Source organism: Rhopilema esculentum, chromosome 7 (assembly GCF_057945365.1).
Source record: "Rhopilema esculentum isolate cy_ngs chromosome 7, ASM5794536v1, whole genome shotgun sequence".
In the NCBI taxonomy this organism is placed as follows: Eukaryota; Metazoa; Cnidaria; class Scyphozoa; order Rhizostomeae; family Rhizostomatidae; genus Rhopilema; species Rhopilema esculentum.
Window position 1 is genome coordinate 10,051,034 of NC_142821.1, and position 27,053 is coordinate 10,078,086.

At 36.7% G+C, this 27,053-nt stretch overlaps 2 protein-coding genes across 3 annotated transcripts; one reads left to right on the forward strand and one right to left on the reverse strand.

Moving 5' to 3' along the window:
• Positions 1–39: 39 nt before the first annotated feature.
• On the forward strand, positions 40–3,065 carry LOC148959969 (uncharacterized). Of its 2 annotated transcripts, XM_089109513.1 has the most exons (3): positions 40–159; positions 1,202–1,373; positions 1,904–3,065. In XM_089109513.1, exons 1-3 carry the CDS (start codon positions 64–66, stop codon positions 1,924–1,926), a joined length of 291 nt encoding a protein of 96 aa, XP_088965639.1. In that variant the 5' UTR covers positions 40–63; the 3' UTR covers positions 1,927–3,065. The 2 variants fall into 2 exon arrangements, with proteins under 2 accessions (XP_088965639.1, XP_088965638.1); XM_089109512.1 differs by having other exon boundaries at positions 1,202–3,065.
• Positions 2,807–4,919, reverse strand: LOC148959970 (uncharacterized). Its single transcript, XM_089109511.1, has 4 exons — positions 4,225–4,919; positions 3,872–4,104; positions 3,598–3,660; positions 2,807–3,408 (listed from the first exon to the last, which is right to left on the reverse strand). The coding sequence occupies exons 1-4, from the start codon at positions 4,476–4,478 to the stop codon at positions 3,314–3,316; spliced, it is 645 nt and encodes a 214-aa protein (XP_088965637.1). The 5' UTR covers positions 4,479–4,919; the 3' UTR covers positions 2,807–3,313.
• Between the last annotated feature and the right edge of the window lie 22,134 nt (positions 4,920–27,053).

The following is a 27,053-nucleotide window of genomic DNA, read 5'->3' on the forward strand; positions in this document are numbered from 1 at the left end:
ATTCCTGACATTCTCCACCTCTAAACTCGTTTTCAATTTCGCGGTTCCGAGGTAACGTTCAGAATGGCGACCAAAGAAAACAGCGCGCGTAGAAGCTTCGGGTTTTTAAAGTTTGAAATTGAGTTGGTAAATGGCATGGGATCATTCAGAAAGCACGAGGTATGTCATTTGTGATTAAATTTCGATGATTTTTTAAATTTTAGCGAATTCTAGCTTAATTGTGTTATACAATTCATGCTCCGTCCGATGCGATGAAATATAACGATATCACCAAGAAAGGAACAACACAAACAACGATGAGCATAAAATATGAAGAAGGACGATGACCCTTGAAGCGAAAGTTTATTTAGCTTTGCAAAAATTATTGAATTTTAGACAAAAATTTCAGTCCACGCACGCTTTATTCTAAAATTGATGAGCTATCATCTAGCTGAAGTGGAGGGCCCATATGATATGGTTAGCATTAGTCATTAACAAACATGGTATCTTGTTCTTAAAAGAAAGGGCCCTTTCTTTGGCTCAGCCCCTGGTGAATGAAGGCAAGAAATTTCCCAGTTTCGCCCAATGTCAGGGCTCATCAGTACAGCTAGAACAAACACTAGTAACATTTATGATTTCATAATGTCGTCAGTGTGTCAGCTGTAGACCGGAAAACTGTTGTTAGTGAATTTTTTAAATCTTTTAATTGGTACAAGATAATAAAAGGTTTTATTTAAAGTTAAAGGAAACAATTTAAAAAGCAAATGGGTCATGGATGATTTTCTTCACCGTTACCCTGGCTTGGGAGGCTAAAGAGGTAGTTTGCACTTGCCCACAGTACAACCCCAAGGCTAGCAGAGGGAAGGAGGCACCTCAGGTCTCCTTTGTTAGATTCATTGACCTAACCTGCATACCCAAAAGATAACTGATAAAAGAAAATATAATATGGCATAGGATAATGGTGTTAAGAATTCAAATAATGTAAGGCTTTGTGAACATGCAAAGAAGTTCTGATCTACAGATGGACTATTTTTAAATATTTTCTATTCTTTCTTTTTGATGACTTTAACTCTCTGTTTGCAAATTTTAAGCAATAATATATACGCATTCTAATAAATAACATAAGAAGATATTTTTTTGCAAATGAAGCACATGGTTGTTGAAGAGTGACTCTATCCAGGATGTCAAGAAGCTCATTTCCAACTCCTTTTGTTTTCTTTAGGCTGGAAAAGTAGCCTACAAATTGATCTTCCAATTCAACAACGTACTGGAGCATACTTTCAGAGGGCACTATCAGTCCTCCATGAGTAGAGGAATTTGCTTCATAAGATTTAAAGTGCAGAAAAGTATGTCTGATGTTGTTAGTGGTATCATTCACCACAGCCTTTTCACAGGTATCACATTTATGTTTATCAAATGTTTTCCTCAGTAAGTAGCCTGCCACATAGGCGATAGCATTTTCACTTATAATATGGCTCTGAATATTATCTGTCCTGTAGTCTGGTGATATTAATTGCAATGCATTAGACTGCAAGTGGATATCATTGCGTGCAATTTCATTAAGGACAGATAAGTTTGTTAGAGGCTCATCTTTGTCTTCCTCACAATTGCCACTGGCAACATGTAGCAAATTTGAGTGAAAAAGCTTTCTGTAAGCCCTCTTGAACTGGACAGGGGTAGGATTATCATTGTTACCACCTTGCTGTCTTATAGAGCCAAAGAAGTTTTCAAGAGGATCTTGATTTAGTTGCCTGGTAACTAAAAAAGATGCAATACCTTCATGGTATAATTTTTCCCACAGGGACAAAATAGCCTTTAAAGAGACTTTCCAACCTGTCAAACACTTCAAATTGTCTGTTCGATCTTCACCTGTGGCTCTGTTAAAAAATTTTAAGGATGAGAAGAACCTTATTCCTTTTTTTAGCTCTGACAGATGTGGAGAGGTAGGAGAGAAAGGCCTGCGACAAAACTTTGGATCCCGGAAACTAAGTGAATTACAGCAATCAAAGATGGTATCCATTTGAGAAACAAATTGTGCAGTGCCAAGAGCTGTGTCTGGAAGACCATTTAATGCCACATAAGTGGAAATACCTGCAGCCACAGAGTGGCTAAAAACTTGAGATGCAAGTTTAACTTTCATCTTCAAAAACCCATTTAGGTTTAAATGCCTGTCAGTCAGTTTAGGAGCAACCCTGATTGGTAGCTTCTGGTCTTTCTCAAAGAAGGATTTTATGTCATTCCAGCTTGCAACTTTCCCATCAAATCCAACATCATATTTCATCAAGTTGTTCCTGACAGATTTCAGAAGGTGGGGAGGATCAAATATTGTAAAATACTTCTTTCCTTGCATATAAAAGAAAGGACGATCTTCAGTGACACCAAGTGTCTTAAACAATTTTAAAAAATTAGAACCCTGATCAGACACAACAGAAACAACATCTAAACCCAATGACTCCAAATTATTTAGAGCTTCAGCAAGGATTTTTTCAACTGGCTACTTCCACTTGATTCGTTTACAAGAAAATATGCAATTGGCTGCTTCCAGTTGAAAAGGACACCTCTGACCATTAGAACAAGTGCAGAAGTGGCAGGAAGACCTGAACTTTCTCCACTGCCATAATCTTCCAAACCTACAATGTGGTCATTAGATATGTCATAGAAAAGATGGCTCTTTAGAGACATTTCATCCATCATAAGAGAACATATCTTTGCACTTTCAGGGATTGAAGCTATCCTTTCCTTTACCACATAAAGAGATTTCTCTGAGAAACCAGCTTCAGATGCAAATCTAGAGACCATTCGAGTGAGAGTTCTTTTGGTAGGTAAATGGAACAATTTAGCAAGAAATCTATATGATTTCCCGCTGATGTGGTACAAATTGAGTGCCCATGCTTTAAAAGCATCATCATATCTACAACCTTTTGGTTTCTGAGAGGACAATTTGATTTGGCATTTAAGAAAATTATGAAGTTCAGGAGAAATAACTCCATCTAGTAATTCCAAGGCCTTCATTGCACGCTTCTTGTTTTTCTTAAGGGGGGAGGATGAACAGAGATTCTTTCCAAATGACAATTTCTTTGATAAAAGGGCTATTTTGTTGCGTTTTTTCTTCAAAAGGGATCTGAGTTTTCTTTTCCTTGGGGTGTTGATAGTAAATTGAGCAGGGGTTTGGGAAAACTGACAATATTTGTTATTTTCTCCATTTGTTGATGAAGGTGACTCATCTTTCCCTAAAAAATACAATGATTCAACAGAGATGTCAGTAGTCAGCAACAATCATATTAGGCCATTTTTAATTAAAATGTCTGCAAATAAAATATTTGATAATTAAGATTTATGAAAAGCAGCTTCTTAAAAAAATATAATTGTACTTGCTTTGATCAGCAGCCTCTATAGGTGTGCTATCCTCTTCGATTTCATCAGGGTTACCTAACAAAATGCAGAGTATACATTTGCAATCTATCAATCATTTCATATTTGAAAAAATAACAGTAAAGTTACAAAATGCGAAAAAACGGAATTACATTCAATACTTCAAAAAGTGCAAACAATAAGATACCAAAATTTATGATGTAGATTTTTGTTGCAGAAGTTGATTAAGAAAATGTCAACACTTACATTTATCAAATCTATCACCAGTTCCATAGTTATCCAGGTCCAATTTTTGTTTTTTTGAAATACCTAAAAACACAATAAAATGCTTGTATAGGTAAAACAACCCTTTTCGGTCAGGAACTCTATTTTTTTGCAAAATAGCTATAGTGTTGAGACAATAGGCTAGCAAAGACCATAAAAAAGGAAAAAATACAAACAAATTTTAGAAGTAATTGAACTAAACTTACAAGCTCATCTTACGTGTTTTACAACATATGAGGAATATTGGTATGTTTACCTGGTTGTCTTGGCTTTGGGGGGGCTCTTTTACTTCCAACTATTGGCGGGGGATTTGGGACATCAAAAAGGGTGGGGATTGCATTTTTTGATAATCGGGACCTTGCGTTAACGAATTTTGGCAAAAATTCCGTTTCAAAATGTTTGGAACAAACGTAGCAATTTTTGTTCAAGTAGGCGGTTGACTTGTTAAGCAGATCCTGTCGCCTGCTATTTTGTACCCATTTTCTGCATCTATAAAGTAAAATAGATCTTTTAATCAATAAATATGAATTAATTTCTTTAAAAAGTTCGAGTGTTTTACGTTGAAACAAGAAGATCCTGTTGAAGCGAATTAAATTTAGGCCTACTCACCGGCTTTCGTCCGATGGGAAACGGTAGAACTGAAGATTGGGGCATGACTTTCTGTTGTTATTGCAGTTAACAGCAGCGCAGTAAGCACCAGTCCCACTACGTTTAACATCCTTCACAAGTTTCGTCTTAGAGGCCAGCATTTTAAGCGATCGCGAAGTTACAGAAGAAGGAGAGTTTACTACTTGCGTGAATATTTTCCGGGAATGTTCCACCTCTAACCTCGTTTTCAATAACGCATGCGCGAGAAAATCCATGACCGCCGCGAAAGCCCGGAGTGACCCTTCTGCCTTATTTCTATTCTGTGCTAGAATACGCGCTCTATTGTTCGCCTATTGTTTTCTGCGTAATACCACAAAATACGCAGAAGGTGAACTCCATAGAAATAGTAGCGCTAGAATGCGCGGTCTATCACGTGACGCGTGCGAACTATGGGGATCCAAAATGGTAGCAACAAGTTGGCAAAAAAATACGCGGGAAATCACAGCGGACAGTATTGCCTCGTATCACCGTATACGCGCTTGGCTCACTTATCAATCTAATATACTGTTGTCAACATTTAAAGATAATTCAGCGTTTAAAGATAAGAAAATGGTAGTGTCGTGTGCTGCTTTCGGCTGCCAGAATCGATGGATTCCTAAAAAAGACTTGCTTCCCGGTCAAACAAACATATCGTTCCACAAGTAAGTAGGCCCATTTGTGTGTACTGTGTTTCTCTTTATTCTTGATAGGAATTTAAATAGAAAAAAACTTCCAAAAATTCTATTATACTATTATTAATTATTTTGATAAACTGCTCTTCATCAACGATATTTATGTTTACAAGCATTATTACTCTGTTTACAAGCAGATGGTAGAGACATAATAATCATCTCACGAAATAATTCGGATTTTGAAGATAAATTTTCCAACAATTTCTAACATTCTAGCAAAATTTCCCAACAAACTGGTAAAAAGGGGGGCATATATAGTATTCTTATGTATTTTAGTAAATACATACTTAGCTATGTGGTACCATATATCCTTTTTGTAACGAGTTTATTAGGAAATGCATAGATAGGTTAAAATTTCCATTCCTATCCTGTTTTTATACAGGATTATAATAACGGTAGAGGGGGGGGGGGGGGGGTAGAATACAGGTTATTTTAAGCAATATTCATTTTAGATTAGCAGCTCATAATTTTTCTAAAATTCAAAGACAGACAAATATCTTGAGCTCAATTCTCTTTCATTTATTAGTATATAAAACGACCAAAATGTTAACTTTGCCAAATATTACAAAATTGTATTTTCAAAAGCCAAAAGCAAGTCCTTAGTTTTCAATTATGCAAATAATGTGGAAGAATCACAAAACATATATTTTGTACAAAAAATACTGTTATATATTTAACTATGAGCCCAATTCTAAACAGGTTTCCACTTCAGAATCAGTCATTGTTACATAAATGGCTAATTGCAATGCGTCGTAAACATTGGCATCCTTCTTCATCGCAACGAATTTGTGAAAAGCATTTTCTTCCAAGTGACTATAGCTATCCTCCCTCCATGCCAAACTCAGAGTCTTTAGGTAAAAAGTATTTGAATAAAGATGCTGTTCCCTCTGTTTTCAATTTCCCTGCACATCTGCAAAAGCCATGTACAAAGAAAAGAGCCTCTCCTGTTAAAAGGTCTAATCCTAAGCAAGCAGAAACACCACCCACACTTGATCCAAAGCAGGTCAAACTCGATCATGCATATGCATCAACTATTTCACCAAGGAAAATGAAAGACAAATATAAGAAAAAGCTTAATCAAAAGAACAAAATAATAAACAAACTCAGGTCACGAAATTTTAGGAAAGCAAAAACTATTGAGGGTCTCATGACACAGCTTCATAAGTATAGATTGCTTTCTGAAGAAAATCAGAAGTCGTTGGCAGATAACTTTGGGCATATGACAACAGAGCTCTTCAGAAACGAAGCACAGAATTTTAGAAAAGGGTCTGGTTCCAGGTATTCTGAAGAAATGAAAGAGTTTGCCATTTCTCTGCACTTCTATAGCCCAAGAGCCTATAAGTTCATCAGAAAGTCACTTAATTTGCCACACCCAGCAACAATAAGGTCTTGGTCTATAAACATTGACTGTGAACCAGGTTTTTTGAAAAAAACCTTTGAATATGTAGCAGGCAAGGTTCAAGAAGGGCAGAAGGACTGTGTACTAATGCTTGATGAAATGGCTATAAGAAAACAAATGGAATGGGATAAAAAGAATTCCAAATTTGTTGGCAATGTTGACTATGGCAACTTTAAGGCAGAAACCCCAGACACTATGGCAACAAATGCTCTTGTTTTAATGGCTTCAGGGCTACAAAAGCCATGGTATGTCCCTATTGGGTACTTTTTAACGAACAACCTAAATGCAAATATATTGAAACAGCTCATAAGTGAAGCAATTAATCTCCTTACTGAGAGAGGAGCTAAAGTTCATGCAGTCATCTTTGATGGTGCTCTTAAAAATGTAAGCATGGCTGAGAAACTTGGATGTGATATAAAACACCTTGGTACATCATTTCCACATCCATCAAACCCCAATGAAAAGATCTTTGTAATTCTTGATATCTGCCACATGCTGAAGCTTGCAAGAAATGCCTTTTCCACCATCAAGATCTTTTGTACCCCAGGTGGACAAAGAATATCTTGGGAGTATGTTCTTGCACTCTATAGAACACAAAAAAATGACATACTTAATCTTGCAAATAAACTCAAGACAAAGCATATTCAGTGGCAGAATCATAAAATGAAGGTCAGTGTTGCAGCGCAGACTTTAAGCCATTCTGTGGCATCTGCAATAACTTTTTTGAGAAATCTGGGGTTGCAAGAATTTAAGGACAGCAAAGCAACCAGCGACTTCATTCTTCTGATGAACAATATCTTTGATATGCTTAACTCGAAAAGTAAATTTGGAAAGCATACAAAGAAGCCTATAAGCTTAGAAAATTTCTATGATATAGAAGCCTATTTACTGAATGGAATTGAGACCCTTAAATCCCTTAAAGATACAGCAGGCCGGCCTATTGTAAATGGTCCAAGGAAGGCTTTTATTCTCGGTTTTGCTATCTCATCAATTTCAATCTTGAAAATCAGCAGAGGCTTGTTAGAACGATCAGAAGCACCATTTGAGTATGTTCTGACTTATCGTTTCTCTCAAGACCAACTGGAGATGTACTTTTCCAAAATTCGAAGTAGACTAGGTTGGAACAATAATCCAACTGCACTCCAGTTCAAATATGCTTTGAGACAGTTACTTCTAAAAAATAAGATTGAATCTCCATCAACAGCAAACTGTATTGATTTTGAAAATTCTAAAAACATTCCAGATAATAAGATTGACTCGAACATCTCAAATATGCTACTTACAAACAATGTTTGGAGATCTGATGTCCTCCACTACATTTCAGGCTACATTGTTAAGAAAATTTTGGAATCATTAGATTGTCCAGACTGTGCAGTTTCCCTTTATCAAAGTTCTGACAGTTCAGGTGACCATGGATACCAGAGCCACCTCTCTCTTCTTTCTTGCAAACGGTATGGAAATTTGTTGGTTCCATCATGGTCAGTGTACAAGATAGTTGAGTGTACAGACAAACTTGCTAGAACAGAATTATGCAGGTGGCAATGTATTTCAAAGGAAATCAATGCTAAAATAACATCAGCAGTCTTGCACAAAATGAAAAACAATACCTTCAGATCTCTACAAGAGCACTCACAACACTGTCATGTCCTTGATGAACACCTTAGAGATGACCATATCACAATTTTGATTAAACAGATCATTAAGAATTACCTTGTGTTGTTTTACCACCAATTTGGAAGGGTCTATACAGAACGTATAATAAAAGGAAATCAGTCTTCAAGAAGGCATAAACTTACAAAGCAAATTTTGTTTTACAATGAATAATATAATATGATTTCAAGAATATTACACAATAAGAAATAATTTCAAAAAATATTATAAAACTTGTACCATGAGGTAACGCCGAGTGCCAGGCGGCGGTTAAGTAACCTGGTGGGCTTTTTATTATAGATGGAGGAAATGCCATCTTTATCTTCAATCTGTAAAAAAATGTAAATATTTAGTTCTAAGATACCATATTCAAGGATAAAATAATTCTAGCGACTGGATTTTAGATTCATATCTGCTTTTGCTTAAGGTTTGGGGGAGGGATTCTTAGTCACTTGGAGTCTCGTTCTACTGCACATCATTTCAGCTGAAAACAACAACGCTGTTCACATATATTCATTTGAATTGGAACATGTTGATTCAAAACTTGGAAATTGCCCAAACCTAGTGGCTGGGATTTGATTTCAAGGTAATTTAAGCAAATTTAAGCCTCGAATGCATCAAGTTTCAACAAGACTTTCCAGACACTGAATCACGCTGTTGTTGACACTTTTGTTTACCAGTAACTTCCGCGTTTCTTCTAGGCCAAAAACCTGAGGAATTTATTAAGTACTGCTCAAAAATAATATCGCATACTCATTTGTAATAGTTAAAGGTTGTCTAATTATAATGAACTTGAAATTGGATTTAGACATAATTAATTACTAAGCTGGCCTACGAAAGGAAATTTGGCAGAGAAAGGAGTCCAAACAAAATACGAAGAAAAACCGTAAAACGACTCGCTGTGGCGTAAGGAAAAAGTAAATAAGTGCCTTACCTTCTTCTATTTAGGCGCTGAAAAGGTTCCATGAAATTTGTCTTCTCGTATCACCACGCAGAAGCGGTAAGTCCGTAGCTTTTTATTGGTGTACAATGTACGCCACAACAGCTTTTTGCCAACATGTTGCTACCATCTTTGCTGCCCATTGGCATTACGCAGAAAACAATAGGCGAACAATAGAGCGCGCATTCTAGCTCTACTATTTCTATGGTGAACTCTATGTCGGCACCTTTGATGTTTGCGTGCACAAATCTAGAACAAAGAAACAATAGCTTGTGTGAATGAAGAAAAGGCCACTGTAGCAGGCTGCTCGACGGGCTCCAAGGGGTTCTTGCTGCGAAAAGTCGATAAAAATGTAGCAAATATGAAACACCGCAATACGCCGAGAATACACAACAATAAAAACACGTAAATCAGTAAAGGCTAATATTTCGCCCCGGCATACGGGGCTTCATCAGAGCAAAAGTTAACGGGCTAAAAATTTACGTATTTAAAAAAGGCGATGGTGTTGTCGGATTGGCTGATGTGGAATGGTGTGAATGCAGCGCAGTGGTAGAGAAGGGAAGGGTGGCGAATGGGAGAGGGTGGGTGGTGGTGGTGGAATGAAGACGTAATGGGGATGAAGTACTATAAAATGAAATAATGATATTGTTGCTATAAGGTTAACGGTCAGTAGTTCTGTTCATGCCGTTCGGTGTGAGAATGTTTGCCAGGCCAACGAGGTATTGCTCTTTGGCTCGTCGTACACTGTCTCGTTTGTCGTTGAGTTTCAGTAACTGTGTTACAGTAAGGTCATTGGTGGTATGTTCTGGGCTACAGAAGTGTTCTGCAACACCAGTTTTGTCTACTTTTTTGTTGATAATGTCTCGTCTGTATTCGTTAAATCTGTCTTTCAGTCGTCTGCTTGTTTGTCCGATGTATTGGCAGTTCTTGTGTCCGTTAGTTACACAGCCTTTGCACTGTAATGAGTAAAGAACGTTAGTAGAGTTGCAGTCTAGTTTTTTTACATCGTAATTTTCATTCTATCCAATCAATCTGTGCTGAGGTTTGTTAAATAATGATAGTTGCGATGATATTTACAAAAAATTAAAGCATATCATTCCTTTTTAGAAAAAGAACCCCAACCGTAGAAGCCCTCTATTCAGGCATCACTCACCCCCACACCCTCCAAAAATTCATCGCGAGTAAAAATTTTTATTAGCAGCAATGAATTCAGCACCATGGAAAACCCTATAGCAAGACCAACTTTTTCTGTCATAACTGTCGGTTTTCGAAATTGTCTTAAGACTACGGGTACAATTTCATTTTAAATTCAAATAAATTTTGTTTCCCAATTTCTTATTAAACGCATCAAAGTTTATTTATGATACACTTTTTACGTTTGATTAATTCAATTCTTGAAATAGAATTCACTACTTTATGTGGCCCTGGATCTCGAGGCCCTATTATTATGCTAATTTACATCTGTTCATTTTTTCTACGTACAATTGAATCTCAAATTTATAGTTAAATTGTTTCCTCGTGTTGAGCGTCATGGAATCAAGTTTCGCCATTATTCTTTTATTACACACTTTGAGTATATACGTTGCGATTCAGTTTGAATCACACATGCCTCTTCCGTGTACATCCCACAATCAGGGACGCTGGAACGACCAAGAGGCAAAGAGGCAGGCTTGATTAAAAGGGCAATTTGAAACATAATTCCAAGCTACTAACAATTCTTTCGTAACTGTCGTTTTGTTTCGATATGCCGTAAGTAAGTTGAAAATCGGCTAGCTTTTGGCATAAGAAATTTCTTTACATGTTTTGAGAAATGTTGGCTTGACTAAGAAAGTACATTCAGAATTTGATATGAATCTTTTGATAACAGCAAACAGCTGACGTCTGTTTTCTATGAAGAGGGCACATTGTCCTCCTTGCTCTATCTATCCAAAAAACAACAGGGGTGATTGATCTCTGAGCCTTTGTCTCCAGCGTCCCTGCCTACAATCTTCTTGACCTGGCAAGATTATCAAATAATATTAGAGAAATCAAAGACCAGCAGTTTCCGTCTAAAGAAAATATTAAAGTTTACTGCGTGAGGTCCACCAGTATATAACGGCTGTTTCAAACTTCACAATCTTTTATAAATCATTTGGCTAAAATGTCTTCAAGACGAAAATATAATTCTGGAGCTTTCAAAAGAGCAGTTAAGAAACGAACAATCGAAGCTACTCATTCCAATACACGGCCATAATAGCAACATTTTTTCCCTCAACAAAACCAGATGAAAGCAAAGAAGAAATATCAAACCCAGCTTCACCTACGTCAACTTTAGAATGTCCTGTGGAGTTTAATGTCAGGGATTGTACTAAGATCTATACCACCACTCAAAAGTTGTTTGGTGACCAGTTTTTTCCGTCTAAACGGCATACTTCGAAAAGTCAGACGATAATAAAGTTTGATAAACAATATATATTACATTGCTAGTAAATGTCACTCCACAAATACAATTTTCTTTCGTAAAATTCCATATAGTTGAGTTTGGTTTTTTGTGATTCCATATAACCAAGAATTCGCAATGGTTGTCACACATGAAAATTTGATTTTCTACAATAATGTACTTCATAATTTTGCTTCCAAGGTTGAGCTAGAATCTACTTGCTTTTCCGACAAATTGAAATTATATTTTAAATCTATTTGGAAAGAAGTTTTAAGGAATTTTAAAGAATTTGTATCCTTGCACACTTTCAAAATTTTTGAAAATTTTGGTGTTGTCTTTGAAAATTTTTATGACCGCATCTATCGAGCCAAATTTATGAAAAGTTCTCGAACTACACCGCCTTTCAACCTAGCTTCACAAGAGATTTCAACGAGGAAAAGTGGCCTAGATTGAAAAGAATTATCGAAAACAAACATCACAAAGAAGAAGATGAAAAAAAAACAAACTAGATAGCTTCTAGATACTGAATTCGATAAAATTTTACAGAGATTTCATAGATCATTGTTACTGTTATCTTCTCGTTTTTAATATTGTGATGCCCTATTATAATCTTTATGTGTTGTTTACTTAAAGTTGCTGCAATTTTACTTTTTCACAACTAAATCTCTTTTGTTTTTGGTTTTTCACTGCAAAAAATTTGAGTGTATCACTGTACATTTACGATTTATCAATGCACAAATTGGCTACCACTGCATGTTAAAATAAACCCAGCTACAGTTTCTATAATTTCATTGTGCTGAATCATTGCAAAATACACATCTACTGCACATTTCATCTATGATAAATTTATAGCAAACTTAAGAGATCTCAACAGCGACTAAGAAGAAGAAATGCAAAATTTGTCGCCGTCAAATGGTAAATAATAAATATTTTCATAATATGGTACAAAGTTGATCTAGAGACGAAAGTCCAAAAACTTCCATCTTTGAAGAAGCATAGTAGCGAACAAGGTCTTTGACGTTTCTGTAATGCTTGTCTTGCCCTTCCTTGCACCTTTTGTCCCAAAACCATTGATAGAATTCAAATGAATAAAGATTGTAATGTATCTTTGCCTGGTTCCATCTTTTGCAACTTTCCGGACAGACATCAAATCCAGCTGAGTAACAAAGTCCTTCTTTGATAAAATCTTCGATATATTCCTTTGGGGGGACTTTTGAGTCATAGGACTGACCATTTGTTATTGTGTACCTCAGGTGAATTGACGAGCGCGGCATTGGTATCGTCATCTCTGGGGGTACGTTAATCCGATAATAATCTGGCGACACTTGACTGGCAAGCAAATTTTCTCCTCTCCAGTCACCATTTGGTACCATCTGCAAGCGCCAAGAGTACTCATTTCTGTGATAGTACCAAACATAATTGCACATGATACTAAACTGACAAAGGCAAAACATTTGACGTGGAGTGTTTTTAAACACTGAATCAAAATCCATGCTGTGATTTCTTGCAAGGACCTCTCTCATTTTTAACTTATGCTCCGTTTTTATCATAACAGGGAAAGTTGACATGCACTGCATAACTTCTTTTTTGCCGAAAAACAATTCAGTTGTCTCAGCCCAACATTTGATCGAAACTTGGCCGATTTTTGCAAGTAAATAGTCAATCAAACTGTTCAATGCTCTCAACGTCTTCCCGGTCATTATTATTGTATCTTTCCATATATGATCCTCTGGCACTGGAATAGAGAGACGATAGCCTAGCACTAACTTCAAAACATCCAGGGAACCCTTCACCAACTCGGATTACTGCCTCAATCGTGCGGACTGCCAATCTGTTTCTCAATTTTGTTTTGTTACAATTCATTTTGGAGAATGTGTCAGATCAAATTTGAACGCGAGATGCATACCAGGGACGGGGAATTTCATTGAGTTCAATGTTTCTTGTGCAAATAAAAATTTACTCAAAGAAAATTCTTCAATCTTGATTATACCTACAACTTGAGCGTTTTTTACCTACATTTTGCATTTTATCCCGTAGGTTTATCCCTGCAACCTACAAAAGGCAAAAAATTCCTACTGTCGGTAGAATTCCCTACAGTCTGTGTGGCTTCGTGTTTCCTGTATGGCTTCCGTGACGGCTACAGTACACAACATGCATTGTTCCGTCTTATTGAAGCTTGTCGCAGTACACTGGATAAAAAGGGCTTGGGGTTCCCCAGGTAATCGGGAGAAATCAAATGATTTTCCATGCGTATTGAAAATCCTGGGGGTAGAATGGAATACAGAGAGTGATGAAATTGTTTTTGATTAGCCATAGGTAAATAATTACGCTCTCGCATTACCAATTACCAGAAGATCTCTTTTAAACGTATGTTATAAAAGTTGAAATCACCTGAAACAACCTGAAATCACCTGAAACAACCTGAAATCACCTGAAACAACCTGAAATCACCTGAAATCACCTTAAACCATCTGCAAATTACCTGAAACCACCTGAAAATCTCCTGACAGTTAGCCGGAATTCCTGATTTCCCCAATCACACCTTAGTTGTGCAGCAATTATTCCAATTGTTCCCATACAATACACAAGTAGACACCACTTCGAAAATGTAAATCGTAATCCTAAATAACCATATACAAATCAGTATTATACATGAATACAAATTTTCCTTAGACCCCCTGTTCAAACAGAGGTAGCCCCACCCCCTTCTTGCAGTCGATTAACCTCGCTTTAAGCTAGGACACCCGATTTTCTAACTTGCAAGAAGAAGAGATCCAACTTTTGCAAAAATACCTCTCAGTTCTCACAACCTCAGGATTGAAACCAGTGGATTTGGAAAGAATCCGATCCCTAGGGCTGATATTTGCTTACTGTATCATTCATTGAAAAGTTCCAAGTGACCAATGGTATTTAGAGCAGTTTCGCTTTTTGAGTGATCCCAGTCATGGCTTTTCGTTAGCCTCGTTTTGATGAAGATTATTTTGACTCATTGTAACCAAAAGAAGCTCGGTATTCAAAGTATGATCATTCTAAGGAACCAGCATACTTTTATTTTTGGTAAAACTCGAAAATCACCCTAGTGGGAAATAATCGAAGTATTTAAATGGAAAAAAAGGGCACGATAGAGTGGAATTATCACACCAGTGGAATTGTCAGTCCTTTATGCGAGACAATAGATTTAGTCCCATTCACGAAAACAATGTAGGTGATTTACAGGTAGTTTCAGGTGATTTGCAGGTGATTTGCAGGTGGTTTCAGGTGATTTACAGGTAGTTTCAGGTGATTTGCAGGTGATTTGCAGGTGGTTTCAGGTGATTTGCAGGTGATTTGCAGGTGATTTGCAGGTGATTTCAGATGATTTCAGGTCGTATCAGGTGATTTTAACTTTTATAACATACGCTCTTTTAAATTTACTGCTAAGAGATTTGATCCTCTAGATGCACTCAATCCGTTTATCATCAAATTTAAATGCCTTTTTCGGGAAACAACAGTTCAAAGGGTACCATGGGATCAAGAATTACAAGTAGAATTTCGAGCGCGGTATTCATAGCTCGTATCACAACTAAATTTGTTATCATCGGTGTCTTTCCCCAGGTATTATTTTCGACAGGGTAAGGAAGTGGTCAACGTTCAATTACATGGTTTTATCTGATGCCAGTGAACTGGTATATGCATCGGTTATCTTCATTCGAGTTGAATAACAGGATGGTGAAATATAATCTAGATTTATATCGTCTAAGACTCATGTTGCTCCACTTAAACAACACAGTATTCCGCGATTAGAAAAAATTTTGCAAGGGAAATTTCTTATTTATCCAACAAAAGCAAAAACAAGGACAGAAAGCCACCTTTACTTGTCTCACAGTTCAATCTAATGATTGACAAGGATGGTCTTCTCAGAACTAGAACACACATTAATAATGCCTCAGTGTCTATTGAAAGCCGAGAACCTATACTATTGCCATCCAAGTCGTTGTTCTCAGAACTTATCATCAAAAAATATTACGATCTTATCTTTCATAACGGGACTCGTGATACTCTTAACGCAATTCGTCAAAAATATTGGATTCTAAGGGGCCGTGAAACAGTTAAGAAACTTGTACGAAGATGTGTAACATATAAGAAAATTGAAGGGGTATTCTTTAAGACCGTTCCAGCTCATACACTTCCAGAGATTCACGTAGACAATGGGCCTCCATTCATAAATACAGGGGTAGACTTTGCTGGACCATTGTATGTTACAGATCCTAAGACGAAGGAGACATCTAAAACTTACATATGTCTTTTTACATGTATGTCGACCCGCGCCATACATTTAGAACTGGTTAAAGATTTAACTGCTTCTTCCTTTCTATATGCATTTAGACGTTTTGCAGGTCGTAGAGGATTGCCGAGGAATATTTTTTCCGATAATGCAAAGACTTTTAAATCTGCAGTAAAGGAGATAAGAACTATAAAATTATCAAAGGAGGTCAAGTCTTTTTTATCAAAACAGGGAACGTCGTGGTATTTTAACATCCCACTGGCAGCTTGGCAAGGAGGTACATGGGAACGTGTGGTGCGATCGGTAAAGCGTTGTTTGAAGAAGGTTATTGGTAGGTCTACTTTACATTTTGAAGAATTGTTAGCACTTATTGTCGAAGTAGAAAGTTGTATTAATGCTCGTCCAATTACTTACATTTTTGATGATTTAGAAGGTGTATCTTACCCTTTAACCCCGGCAGAGTTAATTTGTGGATATATGGTTAGTCCGATGTACCCCGTGTATGTATGTGTATTTTACACATTTACGTTTCTTCTTTTTTTTGCAATTCGACTGTTCTTTGCTGGAGATTTTACGTAAAGTTACGGGTACAGTTGTGGCACACTTGACAACTGAACGAAATTTAAAGAAAAACTTTTGACAAACATAATGCTGATTTCCCAGTGTGCACACCAAAATTACCACCAAAACAAGTTCACTAATCCCTCAAATCTGAAATCTTGTTCAGTTCGCCCAGGGCCTTGGAAAAATAGTCTTGATTTTCCACTTTTACAAAGATAACAAGTTTTATGTCAGAAACCAGAGCACCCAGGGTCTTAGCTTCCATAATCGAGCGCCAAAAGTAATTAACTCTAAACAAGTTTATACAAATGGTCAACAATGTTGCAATGTGTGGACAGAGCCTTCAATATGCCTAAACATTCCATTTCAAACGTATAAGGGTGTTCAGAATAAATCTATGATCGTGTAGACGGGCCTAATCAGCAAAATTGCTCATTAAAGTGATCAGCAAAAAAAAATTAGCAAACGTGCTTGGAGGATGCACGTAGTCAATGCTATTTTGCTCTCAAGCGAGTCATTGCATCCTGATTTTTCAAACTATGGCAAAAGGAAAATCTCTTTTTATGGAGGCTAATTTTGTATATGATCAAGACTTCTGATAGCTTGCCTATAAAGCATTGCTTGAGGTATGTATTTCGTGAAAAAAAACTGTTGCCATTTGTTCTAGGTTTTGCTAACTTTGAGTTATACTTTTAAAGATCGGAAAAATATGCGAAAATTAAAAGAAAACACTCACCTGATCTCAGATTGGATTTAGAACCGATTTTGAACTCTCCAATTTCTTTCTGTTTTGCTTCTCATCAAGCCTCATACACACTGAACTGGTCTCATTTTTGAAGACTACTATATAAAACGTTCCACACAAAAAACGTGCAACAATACTTTCCGTCCGAAAAGAGGTCAATCCCCGTCCATGTAATTCTTTTAAATTTTTACTCAAATAGCATAAAAATTGCAGGTGCAAACTGAATTTACAAAATAAGCAATTTTCTGTACTGAGAACTTTGATTTGCACGTAATAACGAATGAGGTGACCTGCAGAAATTCATAACGCACAAACTACATAAATCAAAGCCCCCTCAAAAAACAAGACTTAGGCCCTGCAACAAGCTTGTATTTATCATCCTTTCAGTCATATGTTGAAATTAACAAGTGATTCGTATTTCTTTTGTTTTTGGTTTTGATAAAGTATCCGTAGACACCTATGAATGTCAGTACCTAGCGTACTTTGGTAAATAATATTTTGGGTCCAAGTCCTCTTAAATTTGTCGGGCCTACCATATTAAATACGCTTATGTTCCTAGCAGTTCTTTACGATGAAACTTTCGACATAATCAACAAATTTCCCGACTGAACAAACCTTTAAAAATTATCTTGTTTTTGATGCATACATAAATCGCAATGGTATAAACTCATTGATAGATGATCGAACTGCAATCCAAACGGCCATCTTGTGTTTGAAAAAGCGCGCTCAAAAATGGCAGTTGCTTGTTGGTTGAGCCATGGTTTAGCGATGGTCAAACCATGATTGCATAAGGAAATTTAAATCCAAAGGACATAAATGTTTTCTGATTTAAAAACAAGGAACTGTGTTTACAAAACAAAGCTAATCTTGGAAAACCCAACTCAACAGGCACCGCGGAGCAGGGGGCAGGGGGCAGGGGGCAAATATTAAGTAATAAACTACCAGGAAAGCCTCTTTTTAAAGGGTTTTGCCCCCACTTCTTTAAAACCCCAACTGCTCAAAGCTCCGCGGTGCCTGCTTAATAATGAAACATATAACCATGCAAAAAATTACTTATAGGCAAAAAATTTCTTAGTAGGAAACGAAGAAAATACCAGGATCTTAAACAGTGGAGATTTCTTGTAGGGTTATAGGGGGTGGAGCTTTCTTGTTAGAAATTTTCTTGACTTTGGAGGGGAAAATATGGGCAACCACACCCTTTCTTATAAAATTGCCCCTGGGGCCATGTTGTTATATTTTCAGGATTCACCCTTGATCCTAAACCCATCGACATTACAGTGTAAAACAAATAATTGTAAAATAAAAGTGGGTTCAGCGATGCATCATGAATGGTCAGGCCAAATTTTCATAAAACATCTCAAATTCAAAGAAAATAATTTTTATATGGCTTAAAAACAAGGAAATATATCCACAAAACAAATAAAGTAGAATCAAACTATTTAATTTAAAAATTCTTTGCCATTTTAAGAAATGTCAATTAATAAATGGACCATGGTTCAGCAATGGGTCAGCAATGGTCAGGCCAAATTTTCATAAAACATCTCAAATTCAAAGAAAATGATTTTTATATGGCTTAAAAAACAAGGAAATATATCCACAAAACAAATATAGTAGAAATCAAACAATTTAATTTAAAAATTCTTTGTCATTTTAAGAAATGTCAATTAATAAATGGACCATGGTTCAGCAATGGGTCAGCAATGGTCAGGCCAAATTTTCATAAAACATCTCAAATTCGAAGAACATAATTTTTCTATGGCTTAAAAACAAGGAAATGTGTCCACAAAACAAATATAGTAGAAATCAAACAATTTAATTTAAAAATTCTTTGCCATTTTAAGAAATGTAAATTAATAAATTGACCATGGTTCAGCAATGGGTCAGCAATGGTCAGGCCAAATTTTCATAAAACATCTCAAATTCGAAGAACATAATTTTTCTATGGCTTAAAAACAAGGAAATATATCCACAAAACAAATATAGTAGAAATCAAACAATTTAATTTAAAAATTCTTTGCCATTTTAAGAAATGTCAATTAATAAATGGACCATGGTTCAGCAATGGGTCAGCAATGGTCAGGCCAAATTTTCATAAAACATCTCAAATTCGAAGAACATAATTTTTCTATGGCTTAAAAACAAGGAAATGTGTCCACAAAACAAATATAGTAGAAATCAAACAATTTAATTTAAAAATTCTTTGTCATTTTAAGAAATGTCAATTAATAAATGGACCATGGTTCAGCAATGGGTCAGCAATGGTCAGGCCAAATTTTCATAAAACATCTCAAATTCGAAGAAATTAAAAGTTTTTATAGCTTAAAAACAATAAAATATGTCCACAAAACAAATATAGTAGAAATCAAACAATTTAATTTAAAAATTCTTTGTCATTTTAAGAAATGTCAATTAATAAATGGACCATGGTTCAGCAATGGGTCAGCAATGGTCGGGCCAAATTTTCACAAAACATTTCAAATTCAAAGAAATTAAAAGTTTTAATAGCTTAAAAACAAGGAAATGTGTCCACAAAACAAAACTAGTGGATATCAAGCTGTTTAATTTAGTAGTTTATTGCCATTTTATGAATATCAGTCGATAAATGGACCATGGTTTAGCAATGGTTAGACCATGTTTATGTAAAACTCTTGCCATTCAGAAAAAATGAAGGAAATTCATAGTGAGACAAGGAAAATATAATCTTTCAATTTGAAGGTATCAGAATACCAGCACATAAAACCCTCTTATTGACTGAGTTGTGTCTTTAGACATGGACCATGGTCTTGACATGGTCAGACATGGTTGCATGGAAAATGATATAAAATACAGAAAACTGTTACTTTTTCTTATATTTCTATTGAGGATAACTTTTTAGATAGTTGAGGATTCATATTTTCCAAGAACAAACAAATTAAAATCATTGCAGGCAAAATATTCTTTCATTGCTCAACCATGGTCACTAACCATGGTCAGGATTTGTCAGGATCACGGCTCAACCATGGTATGACCATTGCAAACTATGGTTGGGCCATGAACCATGGTTGGGTTTTCGCAGGGGCAGATAAACGTGAATCCGCCTCAATCCAGATGAAGGAGTGCCTGCCACGCACAATCAAATCAGGTAAAATCAGGTAAAGTCTAATAGTGCTAGTTTGGTTTTCGTTTGTTTTTCATCCTGTAACCTTAGTAATTTTATCACCATTTGCACATTCGATTGTTTATAATTCCTTTTGTTTTCTAATTGCACCTTTAGATTCATTGACTATGTCTTTTGGGATTTTTAGTATCATTTTTCAGTCTATGTAATTAATCTTGGGAGTAATATATTTTGTATTCATTATTATTATTTAAATTTACGTATCTATGTAGCATTACAATTATTTCTTGTTTAGTTATATTTTGGGCGTGTTGTCTTTACAGTGTTAGTTTTGAGTTCGTTGGAGTTGGAGTTTAAGTTGGAGATGGAATTACGGTTAAGAGCGATAAGGTTAAGTTTTGATATTTTGTATATTTAGGTTATCTACGTTTTATAAATGTGGCAAGATGCTTGAAACAGATCTTGTCGGCATAAACTATGGATTTAAAGGATAGGTATTGTCAGTGGCGAAGCCAAAGGTCCTGCTGGTCCTGCTGAGCAGGACCAAGAATTTCCAAAGATAAGATTTACTGTGAACAATAAACAATTTCTTCTTTGCAAAAAGGAAGTTTCAAATTCTTTTTGATAAACAGTCCCCAGTTCCGCCAGCTGATACAGGCATCCCGTGCTAATCTTAAGGTCCTGTTCTCTTCTACGGCAGCCCTGTATTTCGGTCCTGCTCATAACTATGATACCCTATGTTTGGTCCTGCTTCACAATGGGATTTTGTGAATTTAGTCCTGCTTCACAATAGTCTAGAACAAAGAGCAGTCCTGCTCAATCTCGGGAGCAGAACCTCGTCGAAATGACCATCATAACATTTCGTAAGCAGTTGTGATTTGATTGGTCGAGGGTTCACCTACGTAGGTCAAAGAGCATTGTTTTGAAAACCTTTGGTCTTGCTATTTCTGAGAGCAGGACTGCAAGAATTGCCCTGTGCATTCTCGTTCTGCTATGAGATACTAGCAAGGAGGCCAGTTCAAGTATTATGGCGAGGCGATGTGAATGCGGATTTTCTGCTTGCTTTGGCAATACCAATGATATTATTATTGACAGCAAAACTTGCCTCAGTTGAGCTGCATAAATTTTATTTGTAACAAGACAGAGTCCAAAGTTCGCAAGAAAGAAATGTAAACAACAAGAATTGGCTGTATGAGGCACTCTGATTTCGGCCTTTTAGACCAGGCGAGGAAGGGGGGTATCGTCACCCATCGAGGGAATTTGCAAGACCAACTCTATTTGGTCAATTTCGATACGCTGATACGAAAATCGATGTTATACGAAGAAATTCGGTACCAGGAAGCCTCTATTTCACGTTCAAACCTTGTTTTCGTCCAAATTTGAACGTTGAACGAAAGTCTGTAAATGAATCAATTTTTATCAATTTCGATGTGCTGATTTCAAAAAATTATTTTATAAATGTAAATTCAGTACCAGGAAGCCTCTATTTCACGTCCAAACCTCGTTTTCATCAAAATTTGAACGTTGAAAAAAAGTTTGTAAATATTTTATTCTCATCAATTTCGATATACTGATTTCGAAGGTTGATATCATACGGCGGAATTCTGAATGCACTGGTCCCTTTTTCATGCTGAAATCGTGTATTTATCGTTTTCAATATTTTTAGAGTAAAATCTGCTGCACACATAGATTTGCTTTAAAAGCTTAAAAAAGATTATGTCAAAAGGCAATATAATACGGCTGATAAACATTTAAAGTTTTTTTGAATAAACATTCTAGTATCCGTTGTCATCAGAGTCAGGATTGGCGGCATGGGGGGCAAGGGGGGGCTTTAGCCCCCCCTAGATTTTTGTTAGCCCCCCCCCGTCGGCAGCCAATCAATTTTTGCTTTCTCAATACCGTCGGCACTTGATGGATGTCACCCGGTTTACATGTTGTTTGAATGACATAAATAATCGAGGAGAAAACTGCACTGGCTGGTTTATGGTTTTCTCAATGGCTTTTCTTCGGCAATACTACTGTCATAGTGACATTATATCCTGTCGCTTCCGTGAAAGCTGTGACTTAATTTCATGGTGCTCCTTCGCATGACCCACAATACCATCGTGCTCCTCTCGGTTGAAATCCCTGTTGCTGCTTGGAATTCATGCGAAACGTGCAGAGATGCTTGATTTGGATCATGTTTTGGACCGTTTCAAGGAAATTTACCCTAACAACAGCAAAATCACGCTGTCATAAATAAAGTCTTTAATGAATTTTCTTCTTAAGGGATTCTCTTTTCGTTTCAAGACATTATTATTGCCAATGAAAACATTTCGATCATGAGCACATTTTGCCTAATAACTTTTTCAAAAAGCATTTTTTGTCCTTTTTCGTCAACTATTTTTCAATAGCATTGTTCACCGCATAGCTCGCAACAAACAAATGGTTTAGAGAAAACCGTCGATTAACTTCTTCCAACATAGATAGGAAGAAAAATTCAACAATAGGCAATATTTGCGCATTAAGTTTCTTACAAGGCACAAATTGCCGAGAAAATCTCGTGGACTCCGACACAGGTTGGAAAGTGGGAGCGGGGAGGGAGAATTTTGCACCCACAACAAACGATTTTGTAAAAATGCTTTATTGCTTGCTCTATATGCTTGCTTGCTTTTGGAAAAATGCTCTTAATCGGTGCTCCTTCATTGGAGGTGCTGCTCAGGGGCGTCGCGACTGGGGGTTGTCACACCCACCCCAATAGTATCTCAATAGGGAATTTCAGGTAAAATCCGCTCGGTGGAAGAAACGCTTTAGGTATTTCAGAGACCTTCCTGTCATAAAATCAATAAAGGATCAAGCAATCTCAGGTAAAATTGTGCCTCGTGTCCATTTCTCCTAAAGTTTCTCAGTAGAAGCGTCAACTGCAATTCACTATGAGCTCCAGATTTTTCTTAACATTCATAAGGCATGCTAAGATGGAGAGAGAGATCTAAATTTAAAAGTAATTGACAACCTGGTATTTTTCAAGACCACGGCGAAATTGTTGTTTTTATCTGCTGTAAAAAAGTTTTGCAAAAAGACAATAATTTTCAATAGGATTAGGAGGATTGCTTTAGTGAAATCTGCTTCAAAGAGTGCATTTTCCAGGGAACTAGAAGCATCACAATTCGAAAATTTCCTGCCCCTTCCGCGGCAACCATGGTGCCGCCTCAGGTAGTAACTATATATTTTGCCCGTCCCGATATAGAGATTTGACAAGACTATTAGGAAAGTCGGTTATTATCATACAGAGTTAGATTGACAAAATGTATTGCAGAGGTTTGTGACACCAGCTAAAAAGTTTCAGGCAATAATTTTTTAATCAGGTAAATTTGCATTCCACACCCCCCCCCCCAAACGAGGCTTGCCTCGCGACGGCCCTGCCTGCTGTATGGGGCAAATCGAATTTTTTTTCTGTCGGCAATTTGACACATCCAGCGTCGGCAGTTACGGAGAATATAAACTTCGGCACCTTGAAGGTTTGTCTCTAGCGCCACCCCTGATCAGAGTCATTGCTATACTCATCCTCAAAGCAATTGTCATTCATTGGGTCAATATTGTCTTCTTCAGCATCTTGATTGATATTTAGAAGCAGCTCGGCATTATTATCTAGGTATATGTCTTTACTCCACGATGCGTTACCGGCTGCATCCCAACCATGATCAACTGGGCTGCCAATGCTTAACTCCAACTGGTCTGCATTTCTGTAAATGTTCGCAACATAAGCTAATGTAGCTTTGTGCAAATGAGATTGGCAACACACGATGGCATTAAACTAAGTTCAAAAACTTTTCCTAAAGTTTCAAAAATCTTCCATAAACTCTTTGAGCGGGCATCATTGGCCTTGGTGATAGTTGTTGAAAAACCGTAAAGAAAGCATGTAAACTTCTCCAGGACCTCGATAGCATTTGGATGGGCTGGACATCTGTTCCAAGTCTTGCAAAAGTGCTTACGAATTCGTTGCGCTTTAACATTGCTTCTCAGAATGACTTTTTCCCTTTTTTTGGAAATCATGGACACATAATCGTTGCCGGAGAATGCGTGAAGACCAACTATTGCTCGCCTTTTCATTGAAGACAATGTTGATATGATAGACAGCATGAAGCAAGACCACTGAATATATTTTCTGTATGACAATTTAAGTAGCGCAGTGAAAAATTTAACTGAGATCTTTCTGGAGAACGGCTGTCCAGAGGATGTTATTTCAGTTTACATTAAGGAGAAGATAGGAAATTTCTCGGCTGACGTAAAATTTGGTCCTCAAAAGGGCCCGGTCTATCTAAAACTACCATGGATCGGTGACAGTTCCCTACGTTTTGAAAGCCAAATAGAAGAGGCCATTGCAAATTGTTTCTTTACAGTCAACCCACGTGTTCTTTATAGTACGAAAAAGGCCCTTCCGTCCATTCAAAAGGACTGCGTTCCTGCCACACAAAAAAGTTCCGTTGTATATGAATTTACGTGCCAGTGTGATTCTGGCTACGTAGGACGCACTACCCAAAGATTGGAGGATAGAATAAAACAACATGTTCCGTCTAATATTAGAAACAAAACCCATCCCCAAAGAGAACAGCCATCTCGGTCTTGCAAATCTAAAATTACAACTAAAACCTGCGATTCTGCTATCAGGCAGCATAGCATATACTAGAAAACCCAGATTGTGCAAAAACTATAATGGCGACATGTTTCAGATTATTGGTAAAGCCCGTTCGTCGTTCTACCTAGCAAATTTGGAATCTATCTATATAAGCACGAAAAACCGCTTCTGTGTAGAGAAAAGGAGTTCGTTTTCACCTTAGGACTCCATTGGTAACATTCTCAATCGGCAAGCGGCACTGATTGGTCAACCTATACAGTCATGTGCTCCTGTTTCTGATTGGCCTATTTCGATCCTCAACTGGGTATATATATTTCCTAGCGTAGAGTTTTCGATCTATGTTCTGACGTTTTAAAGTCTGAAGAGTGTCAGATGAAAAGCTTTAGTTTACTAAATGTTTGCTTTTTTCAAAGCCATTTTCAAGTTTTGTACCACCAAAAGATTGTTTACAACTTTAAATGTTCATAAGCCGTATTATATTGCCTTTTGACATAATCTTTTTCAAGCTTTTAAAGCAAATCTATGTGCGCAGCAGATTTTACTCTAGAAATATTGAAAACGATAAATAAACGATTTCAGCATGAAAAGGGACCAGTGCATTCAGAATTCCGCCGTATGATATCAACCTTCGAAATCAGTATATCGAAATTGATGAGAATAAAATATTTACAAACTTTTTTTCAACGTTCAAATTTTGATGAAAATGAGGTTTGAACATGAAATAGAGGCCTCCTGGTACTGAATTTACATTTATAAAATAATTTTTTGAAATCAGCACATCGAAATTGATAAAAATCGATTCATTTACAAACTTTCGTTCAACGTTCAAATTTGGACGAAAACGAGGTTTGAACGTGAAATAGAGGCTTCCTGGTACCGAATTTCTCCGTATAACATCGATTTTCGTAATCAGCGTATCGAAATTGACCAAATAGAGTTGGTCTTGCAAATTCCCTCGATGGGTGACGATACCCCCCTTCCTCGCCTGGTCTATTTGTACGATCGTTTGAGGCACGGTATATCATGGTGGCCTAAATAAAATTTTCTTAGACTTGGACAAGGACGATGAAAGCATAATTGAATTTACTGTTGTGTGATTGAAAGTTTTGAGTTGGAGAATAAACCAATTTCAGCGGATTTTGCATTTTTCTACCTGAATTGTTTTCTCGTCTAATGGTTTATCTAATAAAGTTGTTTTCATTGATAATGCGACACATTATTGGATTGTACCTCTCTTTATCAGCTGCAGAATAATTGTTCTGCAGAATATGTGAACTTGCCGCTACAGACTTTAAACTCTGTTGTTTATTAAAATTATTTTAATAGAATATCTAGATTGGTCAGGTTTAAAAGACCAAAATCTGGAATACCACAAATAAATGATATGCAACTTCAAATGCCACCCCTACCCCCTTTTATCGTCAAATTTAGTTATCACCAATTTGAACTTTTACTTCAGCTGTAGAGGCTTACTACAATTTAACATAGATTTGTTTGAAAAGTAAGCACCCTAAAGCATAATATCATCTGCAAAGTCATCTGCAAAATAGAATTTTTGTCCATAGGCTTTTCCAATTGAATAAGGGCGTGGCCCTGTCCATATAGCAGGACCAACAATTTTTGGCTAGCTTCGCCACTAGGTATTGTTATTTATGGCATCGCGCCTGGCGATTTTTGTGGATTATTGTGGATTATTTGATATGTTTGAGAGGGCTTGAGAAAGACTGTGCCTGACATTAAGAGAACGAATCGACGTTACGGGACAACCGTAGAGAAACATTATATTTATAGAACCTTTTATCGCGGAAAGATCGTTTGATCTGAAGATAGACGCTTCTGTGAAGATAGACAAAATGAAGATTATCATTTTGTCTATTTGTTTCTTTTCTCATGGATGGAAGAACCATTTAGTCTCGACGATAACGATAGGGTGGATTCATTCATTTGGCAAATAACCCTATTACAAAAGCTTTTTTAGAAATAGTTATTCACGGTCAGGTAAAGCTTTGTATAGAAATAGGGTTGAAACAATAGGAACAAAATGGACGCTTCAATTCTAAAGATTCTAAAGTCGGGGGGGGGGGGGCAAAAATTGAAGTTACCTATTCAATATTTTAAAAGGGGATTTAACATCTATAGTTAGCAAGAAAAGTGGCGCCTCCTGCGGAGCGGGCCTTGTCTCAACACCGAAATGCCCACTCGATCCAGTGAACTTGATTCTAAAAGTCCGGTTGCTCAGTGTATCTCTGAAAAACACAAGGTTTTAATAACACACCATTCTAGTATGTGAAAAATAAAAGGAATATGTCCCAGACTTTTGATAGTTTGGTTATAAAGCATTGCTTGAGGTATGTGTTTCTTGAAAAAAACTGTTGCCATCTGTTCTAGGTTTTGCTAACTTTGAGTTAGACTTGTATAGATCGGAACAT